The 13,716-nt window shown below is 51.6% G+C and overlaps 2 protein-coding genes across 3 annotated transcripts in view; both read right to left on the reverse strand.

The window, feature by feature from the left end:
- The window catches only part of LOC308353970 (KRAB domain-containing protein 4-like), a 30,573-nt gene that overhangs the window by 6,192 nt on the left and 10,665 nt on the right, over positions 1 to 13,716 (reverse strand). Inside the window, exons 4-5 of one of the 2 annotated variants that reach the window (XM_080821139.1) lie at positions 12,749 to 12,869; positions 12,431 to 12,520 (exon numbers count right to left, since the gene is read on the reverse strand). In XM_080821139.1, the coding sequence (XP_080677265.1) occupies positions 12,431 to 12,520; positions 12,749 to 12,869 (211 nt within the window). Of the gene's footprint in view, positions 1 to 12,324; positions 12,521 to 12,748; positions 12,870 to 13,716 lie in introns of those variants that run through there. The other variant, XM_080821138.1, reaches the window with a different exon arrangement.
- ZNF605 (zinc finger protein 605) lies at positions 1,517 to 8,003 on the reverse strand. The gene has a single exon (XM_080821136.1). The coding sequence runs from the start codon at positions 7,918 to 7,920 to the stop codon at positions 6,262 to 6,264; it is 1,659 nt and encodes a 552-aa protein (XP_080677262.1). The 5' UTR covers positions 7,921 to 8,003; the 3' UTR covers positions 1,517 to 6,261.

A 13,716-nucleotide genomic window follows, 5' to 3' on the forward strand; every position in this document is an offset into this window, starting at 1 on the left:
CTGTGGTTGGCGACCCGCACAGCACCTCCCGGACACCCCCCGCCCCCGGCCCCCAAGCCACTCACCCCTAAGGCTCAGATCCTCCTCCGGGAGCGCCCCCCCCCGAGCGCCCCCCCCCCGCCCGCAGCGCTCTCGCAGGCCCCAGCAATCCACAAGTCGGTCACGCGCGGACACTCAACCTCGCGGCCCCGCCAAGCAGCACAGTCCACTCGCCCGGCACCAACCCCGCCTGGCACCCAGTTTCTGCGCCTCGCGGCTGCCGGGACCACCGCAGGCGCCCCAAGTCCAGACGGCGGACGCCCAGGGCCCCGGCCCCTGCTCACCAGCCAGCGTGCGGGCCCGGCGCTCCCGCAGTGCGGACCCCACGACGCCGCCCTGCAGGCGCGCGACCACCCACCGCAACGGCAGCCCCGGAACACCCCCTCCGCTGTCCTCTCACCCGCCAGCCCTCAGCCCTCAGGGCCCGGCTCCCAAACTGACCCAGTCCCCGACCCCCGCAGCCCCTCAGCGGTCCTCCGCGCTCGCCGGCCCCGGCGGCCGCGCCCCACACCGCACTGGCCCCGAACGCCGTCCCCACGGGGCCGCCCCAGCCCCGCCCCCTCCCGCTGGGGCCCGGGCGCGGAGAGCCTCCCCGCGGACCGCGGAAAGGGGCGCGCAGAACTCCATTTCCCAGGGTGCCTCTCGCCCCAGAACTACATCTCCCAGAGGGCTCTGCGGCGGGCCTCGCCGTCAGCTCCGCTGGCCTTTCGGGAGTCCGGGGGTGCGCGCAGCGAAGCGAGTGCCGGAGTTCCCTCCGCCGGAAGCTCTCGGCGAGGCAAAAGCATGAGCTTTAACCCCACACTCGGGTGCTGAACAGAGCAGGGGCCTGTGCTGGGGGCGCAGGGCATTAAGACAGGAAGGAATCTGGGGCACTGCCCGGCTCAGCCGGTGAGCCCGACCCCCTTGGTCTCTGGGTCGTGAGTTTAGGCCCCATGTCCGGTGTAGAGATTACTTAAAAGTAAAACCGTAAAAAGAAAACAAAAGGCCAGGAAAGGCATCCAAGGACAACTGCGTCTCCTGTGGGCAGAGCACCGGACGGGGGGGGCGGTCCGGGCCCCCGTGTGCAGGGCCGGACGCTGCCCGTCTGTTTAGTGGGGGATACCGACCCGCAAGGCGCAGGGTGGATGGGCGCACACCCCACCTCCACTTTCCTTACCAGTTGTGCTGGCGGTAGAGCTAAACTGCCCGTGTTGTACTCACTTGGGCTTCAAGGGATTAGGGGAGTCTCCGGTTTAGTCTGTAAGAAAGCAGGCCGTTTTTCTTCCGCACAGACCCCAGACCCCAGCCAGGTGGACCAAGGGCCACGCAGACCACTGACCGCCAAGTGAATCGGGAGGTGCTTTTCTCCGTACGTTCCCGGTGTATGTGGATGATGAGCGTGTTGGAAACTGGCCAGAGCTCAGACTTGGTGTGGGATACCCAGCGGAAGAGAAGCTAGAGTTCACGGTCACCAATGATCACACTCTCACATACTAATTTGTTGAACAGTTTACTCAGTAAATATAGAGGTACAGAGACTTTCTTTTCCAATACAGCACAGAGAAGTGTGGGCAATAGGTGTGAGCTAGCACAGCTCCCTGGGGCACCCCTGCTCTCCAGGTGTACCAGTCAGTGGAGACCCGCACCAGCAGCGCACAGACACAGAAGGGACAGCAGCCCCACCTTCTTCGTCAGCTGTCTGCCCCATCCTTGTATGTGAAGCATTGCTGGCCCAGATCTCAGGTGTCATCCCTCCCACATTCTGCTCTGTGCAGACACACACCAGAGAGGAGTATGTATACTCGCTCACCCATGTAGCGCTAGCCTGTGATACCACGGTTTGGAGATACACCCACACTGCCAGCCGATGGCAAGTCCATGGTTTACATGCCCCCTTAACATGACCACTCTCTTCCATACACTAGCAGCTAATCTGCTTCCCCGTCTTCTCGTGAAGTTGAGCTTGATGTGTTAATAAATTTCAATGATAGGAATGAGAGCAAGGCTTTAAATGAGAACCTCAAACTACAAATGTCACTTTGTTTGCATTCTCCCTTCACCTTACCGGTGACTGCTTCTGTAGCTACACTCTCCTTGCTGGGCATTTCTGATGACGTAGGTGTTGCAAAATACCGAAGTACAGTGATTTCGGTATTCAACACAGTTGGTGGTCCCTGGTTTACTTCATCTTCACGTTCTCAAAGGAACGATCTCTACGACGGGATGTCAAGTCTGCCTGGCTACAAGGAGCAATAGCTCATCTCAACTGCCCAGACCCAATGAAGGAAATAAACAATGACCGGACAGCAGCACCAGATTCACACATGCGGGACCGTGTAACTTAGTTACCTGTCACGCTCGTGAGCTTGTCATGAGATGTTGCACGGCCTGCTTCTCAGCTGCAGACAGACATCACGAGATAAAGTCTTCTAAGCTGAGAGTGAGCGTGGCCTTTCCCTTCACTAAGTGACAAATACAGGGGGCCCGGGGAGAGCTGTGCTGGTGGAAACCATTTTGCTATCACCCAGAGAGTACACAGTCCTATTACGGAGAAGCCGTTACAGGTAACTGTCACAGTGCTGTGTTCCAAACATGTCCACACCTTGAAACATTGATTTCATTGGCTAGATAATTCCTTAATGACAGGACCAGAGAAATACACAAGTTTATTGGCACAGGCTACATTGTGAATGGCGTCTTTCGGGGTTACACAAAACGGAAGACCTGCATGAAAAGTTCAAAATGCATACCAAAACGCAAACGCACCCGGAGAGAAAATGCAGCTGTGTAGCCTGAGGGCAATTACTTCCCTTCAAAAGTGGCCCAGGTACCAAGAGAAGAGGACCAGGTGAGAGAGGGTGAAGAAAGGTGAACTTCCTAAGAGGTATCTGACAAATGACAATGGACGGGGCTGCCGCGTGCAGACTCGAAGGCAGCCCACTTCAACCTGACTCTGACTTCCCCAGACCGTCGTGCTGGTGATGGGCACTGGTGTGGAGCCTTTAGAGACCCTCTGTGGCAATTCTTACTGGCGTGGAAACCTCGTCCATGGGTTACAGATTACATGAATTATACAGAGAAGCAGCAGAGTATGGAATGAGGGTATGCCCAGCAGTGTCCCTAAAGGAGACACTGGGATCTATGAGGCATCATTCCTTTCCGCCTCACTCAGGACCCGGTTATCCTTTTTTCTTGTCCATACATATTGAACATAAACGCCAATGTGTTTCTGTAAATTGCTTGGCTAATCCAGAGGTAGCATAAGACTTCATAAGTGTTTTGGCTTCTATTGCTGAAGAAGGGTTAGTAATAAGTGCAAGACCATTGGACACGGAGCAGGTGACAATCTGTGCAGCCGCGGACATTTGCAGCAAAACAAAACACAAAACACAAGACACTCTGTTACTTATAATTTCTGTGGAATGGTTTAAAAAAAGAGAGAGAAAACACTGACATTTCGTGTGGGGAATCTTGACCGATGTCAGTCTGCGCCCTGTGAGACACATGCACCAGTAACTGGCACTCAAAATGCTGTTAAGTGCTCAACCTTAACACGGCACAGAAAACAAGCAGTGCGCTCCAAATTTTCACTCAAGCACATTTAACTGAGCGACTATTTACAGATAACGAGTTCAGAAGTAAGGACGCCAGCCAGGGGTGGTGAGGCCCCTGAAGGGCAAGGAGAGGGAGGTGGGAGCTGAGAACGGAGAGTCTACAGCCCCAAAGGAGGGCTGCCCTGCAGGAGCCGGGCCGTACAGGAACAGACTCTGCCAAAACCAAGGTCCAGGAAAGGGAGGCGGTGGGGGGAATGAATGGTCCAGCCTCTCTCCTCCCGCGGGCGATCTAGCACCTCCCGCGTTCACACTTCAGTAGGAACCCTAGAGGGACAGCCCCTGGGGTGCAGAGCAGAGAGAGGAGGGCGGGGAAGCGCTGGCACACATGCTGGTCCATCACACGGGCCACTCGTGTGCAGATGCTACAGATCCGAGTCACCCTAAGCCCTGGGGAAGCAGGCTTCGGACTCGGGAGGATGCAGTCAATTCAACTACTTTGGAAAGTTCATCCAAAGTGTTGTTTTTGTCATATACTTCTAAACAGATCACAACCCACGACACACTGTCCCTATTTGGCTTTAAACAACGGATTACCTTTTTAAAAGATTTTAAAATGAGAAAAAAAAATCTATTATATTTACCACGTATTCGGCACTCCCAGAACTCTTCGTTTCTTCCTGCAGATCCACATTTCCAGCCAGCATTCCTTTCCTGCGGCCCCCAGACTTACTTAAATTTGCCTGGAGGAAAGCCTACAGCTAATAAATTCTCAAATTTTGTTCTCCTGAAAAAGCCTCTTTTTTGCTTTCGTTTTTGAGAGTCTTCTTGATGGGTAACAGACAAACACCAGGGTGCAGGGGCTTTATTCTTCCCTCAGTAATCCAAAGTCGTCACTCCCCCCGTCGCCCCGCAGCCCGAGCAGCCTCTGCCCACGAGCCGTCGTACTCTGCTCTGTGAGCGCGCCCTGTCTCTCCCGAGGCGCTTTATAGCCGTTCTTCTTCCATCTGACTCTGATGTCCGTTAGCGGGGTTTTTTTGTGTGTCTGCTTTGGGGTTCTTTGAACTCCTTGAATATGGGCAGTGACACTTTTCATCCCATGGGTAACAATTTCAGCTGTCACTTACTCAGCTCCCTCGTTACTTTTCTTCCCCAGCCCCCTTCTCTCCTGCTAGGACCCCGCTCCCACTACAACGGACCCCTCCTCTCCTCCCAGGCTTTTTTCCTCTGTACATCAGTTGGACAGTTTTTTTATTCTTACTTAAATTCATCGATTTTTCTTCTTCTATGTCTCATCTGTTCTTAATTCCACCCAGAGTAGGGCTTTTTGGTTATTGGTGTGGTTTTTTTGTTTGTTTGGTTTTTGTTTTAATTTTCAGATTACCGCTGTTTTCATCCTGAGGAGTTCCACTTGGGCTTTTGAAAATACACCTTCCACTTCGGGTCTTGTCACGGTCATGTTTTCCTCTACATTCATAAAAGCTAGTCAAACACCCTTATCCAATGCCAACTGCTTCAGGCTCTGCTATGTCTCTTCTACGGGTTCATTTCTGTCCCGGCTACGAGTCGTATTCTCACAGTTTCTTCGCGTGTCAGGAAGTTTCTGGATGCCAGACATAGTGGGTCCAGAGCAGCTCTGAATCTAGGGTTAGTTCCTTCACAAGATCATAGTCTGCTGGAAATCCTACCTGATGCCCCGTGTGTTCAAAGCTGTTTCCACTCCAGCCGGCGGGAACTTTGCTCCCAGCCTGCACTGACTTCTGGGACCTGCTCAGCCTCCCGCTTTCCAGCACGACTTTTCCTTTAACACACATGCCAATCAGCGCTAAGCCAAAAGACTCAAGGGGACTCCTGGTAGGTTTCCATAGCCCTCTCTCCAGAAAGCTCTCTCTCCTCTCCCTATAAATTCTAGCCACTGTGGCCTCTCCAAAGGCCGAGTCAGCAGCTCTCTTCGACGAGACCGCGTGTGTTCCCTTCCCCGAACGGCAGCCTGGGAGCGTACCTGACTCTGTCCACCTTCTGCCGGGGATCACAGACACCTGCTTGCCATAGGTCTCTAAACCATTCTTTCACATACATTTTACAGTTTCTAGCCGCTGAGGGCAGGGGAGTCAATCTGGTCCTTGCTGTACCAACACAGCAGAAAGCAGACGTTTTCATACTTAAAACACATCTACCATTTTAAAATAACCATTTTCATAATAACTTATGTACAACAAACACAACGTCATAGAATTCTTTCAACAGGATCGCGCTTATCAAAATTCTTCACATTAGGACCTCTCCTCCATACGGAAATCTCCAGGTCAGACGATGCAGCATTTCCTGCGTGTATGTACCCTCTGGCGTACTGCGAGTTATCCTTTCTTGATGAAACCTCTCGCTTGATTTTTACAGCAGTCCCGTTTCCCCTCGAGTGTAGGTCCTCTAACAATGAGCTGTCGCTTCTGACTACAGGGTCTGCCACACGATACTGCTAAGACTTCCACGTTAAGTCGTCAACGGGTGATAAGCCGTGTGTTCTGGGAGAAGGCTCCCTTACACTGTCTACTTAAACAAATTCCCTCTCTGAACCGGCTGAGACCTGCCTTCCCAGTGCACTGATGGGGTTGCTCCCGTGTGTGCGTCCTCGGACACGCCAAAAGGCGACATCGGACGCCAGATTTCCCACGTTCACGGCATCACGCCGTTTCTAGAGGGCGTGAGTCCCCTGGGGAAGCATGAGCTGTGACTTCCTGCTGAAGGCGGTCCCACACTCACCGCACCCAGAGTATCTGTCTCCCGTGTGAATTCGCTGATGCCTCATAAGGTGAGACTTTCTAGTGAAGGACTTCCCACACTCGCCACATTGATAGGGTCTCTCCCCTGTGTGAATTCTCTGATGGATAACGAGCTGTGCCTTCTCAAAGAAGGCTTTCGCACACTCACCGCATCCGTAGGTTTTCTCTCCTGTGTGATTTCTCTGATGCTTGATGAGCTGCACTTTCTGAACAAAGGCTTTCCCACATTCACTGCATTCGTAGGGCTTTTCCCCTGTATGAATTCTCTGATGCCGAAGAAGCTGTGGCTTCCAGGCAAAAGCTTTCCTACACTCACTACACTCGAAGGGTTTCTCTCCAGTATGGGTTCTCTGGTGATGAATGAGGCTTGACTTCTCACTGAAGGTCTTCCCGCACTCCGTGCACTCATAGGGCTTCTCCCCTGTGTGCGTCCTCTGGTGTGAAATCAGGCTGGACTTCTGGGTGAAGGCCTTCCCACACTCACCGCATTCGTACGGCTTCTCGCCAGTGTGAGTTCTCTGATGCGTTAGGAGCTGGGACTTCCCGAAGAAGGTTTTTCCACATTCGACACATCCGTAGGGTTTCTCCCCCACGTGGGTCTTCTGATGGCGGAGCAGCTCTGACTTCCTAAGGAACGCCTCCTCACAGTCCCCGCACCGGTAGTTCTTCTCTCCCGTGTGTGCCAGCTGGTGCTTGACGAGCTGCGGTTTTCTGATGAAGGCTTCGCCGCACTCGCCGCACTCGTAGGGCTTCTCCCCCGTGTGGATCCTCTGATGCCTGATGAGCAGCGAGTTCCTGCTGAAGGCTTTTGTGCACTCGGTACAGGCGTACGGTTTCTTCCCCGTGTGAGTCCTCTGATGCGTAATCAGCTGAGACTTCCAGAAGAAGGCTTTCCCGCAATCGCTGCAGCCATAGGGCTTCTCCCCGGTGTGAGTTCTCTGGTGGGTAAGGAGCTTTAACTTCTGGGAGAAGGCCTTCCCGCAGTCGCCGCAGCCGTAGGGCTTCTCCACCGTGTGGGTCCTCTGGTGTCTCTTGAGCTGCGACTTCCTGCTGAAGGCCTTCCCGCAGTCGCCGCAGCCGTAGGGCTTCTCCCCCGTGTGCGTCCGCTGGTGTAAAATGAGCAGGGACCTCCTGCTGAAAGCTTTCTGGCAGTCTCCGCACCCGTATGGCTTTTCTCCCGAATGCGTCCTCTGATGAATAGTGAGCAAGGACTTCTGGGAGAAGGCCTTCCCGCAGTCGCTGCAGCCGTAGGGCTTCTCTCCCGTGTGCGTCCGCTGGTGGACGATGAGCTGTGACTTCTTACTGAAAACGTTGCCGCAGTCCATGCACAAGTGGACTCCTCTGTGTGTTCGGTGGTTTGCAAGGGGCCGTGACCCCGTCCGGCTAGCCTTCCTACAGTTACTGCAATCACAGTATGGCTCGCCACCATGGGTTCTATCAGCTTTGATATACAATAAATATTTCTTATTGAGCTCATCAGGTTTCTTTCTTCCACGGTTATTTTTTGGAATAAGAAACTCAAAAGGATGTTTCAAACTTTTTTCACCTGAGCCACATTTATGGGGTCTCATTGCTAAATGAACAAAGTTAATGCTTGAATGAAATATTTTCCTAAAAACATCATATTCATGGCCTCTCTCCACACTTCTAAGCTTGTCTTGATTATCCTGGTGCCACATTTTGAGACTGTTATCTAGCCAGACTTCCTCTAAAAAGGAAACAAATGAATCATACTGTGTAAATCTCCCAATGATTAAACTCATTGAATAAAACTGAAATGAGCCTAGGATCCCAATTAAAACAAAACAAAACACAAAAACCCTCCCAAATAAAATGTCTACTTACTGGACATTAGAAATTCTGACAGACACCATATATTAACTAACTGGAATTTAAATAAAAGCCTAAAAAAAAAGTTTAAACAGAAATGAAAACATTTAAAAGTGACAAGTGCTTAGAAACATGAATTTTTAAACGAAAAAAGATGAAATCCACTCAAGGAGCAGTGACCATGAGCAATTTATACTCAAACACTGGAGAAACTAATTAATCACTGATGTGATTCTCTGCTGTACGTCCGTGGGGGAAGACGAGGGGAGAGCATGGGTGAGCCCGCACCAGGGCCTCCGGGTACGGCAAACGCTAGGAACAGTGTTCCTAGCACAGAAAAGCAGGACTGGCACACACTACTGAGTGCTACGAAGGCAGAAATACTGAATACAGAGCAAATACAGGCTACCGAGCTGTCATTTGAAAGACAAGAAACAGCAGGCTCCTGTATGATCGTCACAGCTGAAGAACATTCTGGTGCAAGGCTGTCGCCCGAAACGCCGCCATCACTGACTTCCCCAGAAAGGCTCCTTCTTGGTAGCCAGTTTTATTCAGTTTTTTTTGACATTTTAACTCAATCTGTAATCTACAATGAATCTACATGTAATCCTACCTGTGCAAATCATTCCAAACCACAAGAACCCTGTGCATAACACATTATGTCCTAATGACTCTTCGGGACCCAGTAAGTACAACTGTTCGTGGTTTCCACAACATGGTCATTTATCGGCTATTTTAAAGTGAAAGTCTGTTTACCTTACAATAATCTTTACTAGTAACTGGGAGCCAATATTCCCAGGAGGTACCCTGCAAGTCAAAAGATTTGGCAAGAACTCAAATATAAGGCAAATACTTCTTTTCTGCATGATTTTGTGTGTGTGTGCGCCCGCGTGTGGGGTGGAGACTTATGTAATTCTCAGACATATCAGAATTTCAGAAAAAGGACCAACTAGAGCCGCTGATATAGAGAATAAAAGGGCTCAGTGTTTGGAGCTTAAGTGAGTAGAGATACTAATACTATTCATTGAGATGAAAAAGACTGAGAAAAGGTTTGGAGATTAAAAACAAGAGTCGTACGTAGACATGTGAGTGTGAAGTCCCCCTAAGGTGTTTACAAAAAATGGTTTCATGAAATCTGAGTAAAGAAATGAAAATTTTAAGTTAAAATCAAAACGAGAAATAAAAATTAATATATATACAAGTTAATAAATAACATAAAATAATATTCAAGTAGTTCAACTGTGTCAAAAAATATTTAAGAATTTTAAAATCTTGGGGCGCCTGGGTGGCTCAGCGTGTTAAGCCTCTGCCTTCAGCTCAGGTCATGATCTCAGGGTCCTGGGATCGAGCCCCGCATCGGGCTCTCTGCTCAGCGGGGAACCTGCTTCTCCTTCTCTCTCTGCCTGCCTCTCTGCCTACTTACGATTTCTCTCTCTGTCGAATAAATGAATAAAATCTTAAAAAAAAAAAAGAATTACAAAATCTTGGTGCACTGGGGGACTCAGTTCGGTTGAACGTCTGACTCTTGGTTCCGGCTCAGAGCATGATCTTGGGGTCCTGGGATCTGACCCTGGTCAGGCTCTGTGCTCAGCAGGGAGTCTGCTTGGGATTCCGTTTCTCCCTCTCTCTCCCTCTGCTCTGCACCCACCCCTGCTCTCTCTCCAAAAAAAAAAAAAGAAAGAAAGAAAGGAAAGGAAAGGAAAGGAAATAAAAATCTTGCCATTTTGGAAAACGAGTGTGTTGCTTACAGGTATTACGCGGGGCCAGGCACGGGTGAACCCACTTCTTTCTGTCGCACTCTGGTCCATACTGCCTACATTTCACTTTAGTTTTCAAACTAAGATTCCTTCTTCCAGCCTTGCTCCCCCTCAATTCTAGTTTCCAGAGAGCCAGTGAGCTTTAGAAAACGTGATCAGGCTTTTTACCCCCTTGCTTAAAAAAAAAACCCTTTAAAGGGCACCTGGGTGCCTCAGTGGGTTAAGCCTCTGCCTTTGGCTCGGGTCATGATCCCAGGGTCCTGGGATCGAGCCCCACATCGGGCTCTGCTCGGCGGGGAGCCTGCTTCTCCCTCTCTCTCTGCCTATCTCTCTGCCAACTGTGATCTCTCTCTCTCTCTCTCTCTGTCAAATGAATAAAATCTTTAAAAAAAAAAAAAACCCAAACCCTCTGATAAATGAAAGCTTTTACCATGGCTCAAATGCGCTATCATGGGCTGGTCTCTTCCAACCGCTCCGCCTTCCTCTCGCGCACTGTCGCTCACTGCTGCTCAGCCGCACTGAACTCCTTCGCATCCCTCTGATCCCAAAGGCCTCTTCTGCCTCCAGACCTATGCAATGGCTGCTTTTTTTTTTTTTTAAGATTTTATTTACTTATTTGACAGAGAGAGATATAGCGAGAGAGGGAACACAAGCAGGGGGACTGGGAGAGGGAGAAGCACACTCCGTGCCGTGCAGGGAGCCCAATGTGGGGGATCATGACCTGAGCCGAAGGCAGACGCTTAACGAATGAGCCCCCCAGGTGCCCCAATGGCTGCTCCTTCTTTTCGGCATGTTCTTCCCAGCTTTCAGCATGGCTCATTCAAGTGTAAACATCATTTCAAGGGCACCATAACAATATCCTATTTCCTTTCTAGCACTTATCAAACAGGCAATCCCCTTACTTCTGTGTCCCCCACTAGAATGCAGACCTGAGGGCAGGGAGAGGTCTGTATTTCTCACTGACGTCCCCCAGCGCATGCAGGGAGCGAGGCCTCAGTACCCGGAGAACACTGTGCACTCACAACTGCGCTTCTAACGCGCTTCCTTTCTGTATCATGAATCGTGATAAAAAACTCTGCATTTTAATACAAACGCTTTCTGTTCAAATACTGAGTGACGGAACAAATCGTTCTCCATTTCCTTCTGCGTTAAAACCCCTGCACCCGCAAGGCTGCTTCAGGACCCTTTCACTCGGTTCCTTTCGGTCCACAGAACAGCGGTCATTCTAAACTAATGGGTGAACACAAAAATCTACCTTCGCAGACAGTGTTTTCTAAGGTGCACATACCCAGACCGAATCATCCCTGTGACCGGTACCTAGACCTCTGTCACGGGAAGTATTTCCTAGGGTGAGCCGAGACACTGGGAGGTGAAGACCGTTGCACGAACGGATATAAAGAAGAAAGGCCCCGCCTTACCTGGCCCCACAACACTCCACTAATGAGACATTTAATAATCACACACCATAGTTCTACAGGGAGAAGAGAAGAGTGAGTCACCTGCCATCTTAATACGCGGGGGGGGGGGGGAAATCGTTAGGACCTAATGGTTAAAAACTGGTGAAAAATTCCAGGTAACCCCTGACCAGGGCCATACAACACTGAGTGGCCAGAGATCTCCGAGAGGCTGGGGGTCGCTCTCGCCGGGGGGAGAGGGCTCCAACCGAGCAGCGGCACCGGGTCCCCGTGGCAAGGCTATGATAACCAAAGGCTCACGTGCGGAGAAAAATGTATGAAACACGTGAAGACACTAGTTCTAAGGGAGGCAGCCCTGACTTCTGGGCATAGGAATCGAAAACAAAAAAGAATGGATAAGATGTTGCCGTACCATGAGGTTCTTCCACAGAAACGTCGTGAAAACATCAACCCAGCCCACGGGGTTAAACCCGGCAGACTCTTGGCGGGTCACTGAGAGCCTAGGGAAGAGGGACATCGAGGCACCGCGAGGCGCCCGGGAGCCGCCCGCGCGGACGAGGGAGAGAGGGTCCCGGTGCTCGGCTTTTGCTCTATACGCACAGATTCCCCTCCTACTCCCTTTGGGTTCAAGACAGAAATCTGACAAACGAGAGGGAGAAGAGAACACTAACAGAGGACTCGGCGGGTGCCCTGCGACAGGGCGGGAGGAGCCCTGAGGAGGAGGCAGGAGGCCCACCCCGCGGAGCGGGGGTGCAGGAGAGGAGGAAGGGAGCCGAGGAGGCTGGCAAGAGGACCCTTGTCCCGGAAAGCACGCGGACCTACACGCCGGCCACCGGCTCGTGCGGCCACCAGCTCCACGCACGAGGACACAGCCTGCCGTGCAGACCGGGACGGAGAGGACGTTAAAATGCAGGAAGCACTCAGGTCCCCAGCCCGAGCCAACCCTAAAGACGCAGGAACTTCAAACGGTTTTTACAAATAACATTTCCAAATAACTCTTCAAAACATCATAAACCAGCTCTCGTCAGAAAGCCGTGATCCAGCGGGCACTGAACGCCACGCACCCGGGTGCCTCTCACCTGCCAAGGTCCGACTCGGAGCTTCTTCTATGACCCACGGCTCTTCCGGCTCTGGCTTGAAGATCGCATCAGGTCTGATCATTTGATAACCTGTTAATTGGAAACACGGGCAACTTGGACCGACTCCTCGGGCGGACAGAGCCTTCCACATGGAGGAGATTTACTATGGAGGGTATAAGACAAAGCGAGCGGGCCAAAATCTGTCAGGTGGGTATAGAAATCAGAATCTTTGACACCTGAAACTTAACCCCCAAGTCAGTAAACCTGAGCGCCCCCCCCGTTACTGGATACACATGGTCTACACACGAACTCGCTTACCCAAGAAAACCAGATTGCTGTAGTTCTCCAACATCACGTCTCTGTACAAGCTCTTCTGAGTAGGATTAAGGAGCTGCCACTCCTCCGAGGTGAAGTCCACAGCCACATCCTCAAACGAGATCTGGAAAAGCGTCATCACGGTTAGAGCCGCAGCGGGGCTCCTGGTGGGACACAGGCCTTCTTCTCTGGCCAGGGAGGCATCCTCGCCCATCTCGAACTCCTCCTGTCCGAGTTGGCGTCCCGCTCCCATCCAGAACGGGCGCTGCCCTTACTGACTCACTCCCTCTGGGGAGCTCTGTCTTGCTCTCTCTGGGGGCGGGGGTGGGTCCAGCTGCCTGTGGCGAGGCACCGAGGCTACCAACTCCCACGTTACTGAGCCTGGAAGGGGCTCACGGCCCTGCGGCACCCTGTAAGGGAACCAGACGTAAGCTCGGCTGGCAGACTTCTAACCCAGAGAAGCTGTGGGAGAAATTGTGCTGTTAGACACTGAGGTTTGGGTGACTTGTTACACAGCAATTGGTAACGCATATGATATCCTAACCTTGCGTTATACTTTGAGAGAAACAATAATGTCATCGAGCCATTTTTCATTTTGATTCACTCATCTACCCACCCACCTATCCATTAAGAAACTGGATGGGGGGGGCGCCTGGGTGGCTCAGTGGATTAAGCCGCTGCCTTCGGCTCAGGTCATGATCTCAGGGTCCCAGGATCGAGCCCCGCATCGGGCTCTCTGCTCAGCAGGGAGCCTGCTTCTCCCTCTCTCTCTGCCTACTTGTGATCTCTCTCTCTCTGTCAAATAAATAAATAAAATCTTTAAAAAAAAAAAAAAAAAGAAACTGGATAGGGGACGCCTGGGTGGCTCAGGTGGTTAAGCATCTGCCTCTGGCTCAGGTCGTGATCCCGCATCAAGGCTCCTTGCTCAGCAGGGAGCCTGCTTCTCCCTCTGCCTGCCGCTCCCCTTGCCT

Source organism: Martes martes (assembly GCF_963455335.1).
Source record: "Martes martes genome assembly, chromosome: 13".
Classification (NCBI taxonomy): Eukaryota; Metazoa; Chordata; class Mammalia; order Carnivora; family Mustelidae; genus Martes; species Martes martes.

Bases quoted from the DNA above. Each gene is read 5' to 3' on its own strand.
- ZNF605 (XM_080821136.1), bottom strand. From the start codon at position 7,920: ATGAGACCCCATAAATGTGGCTCAGGTGAAAAAAGTTTGAAACATCCT.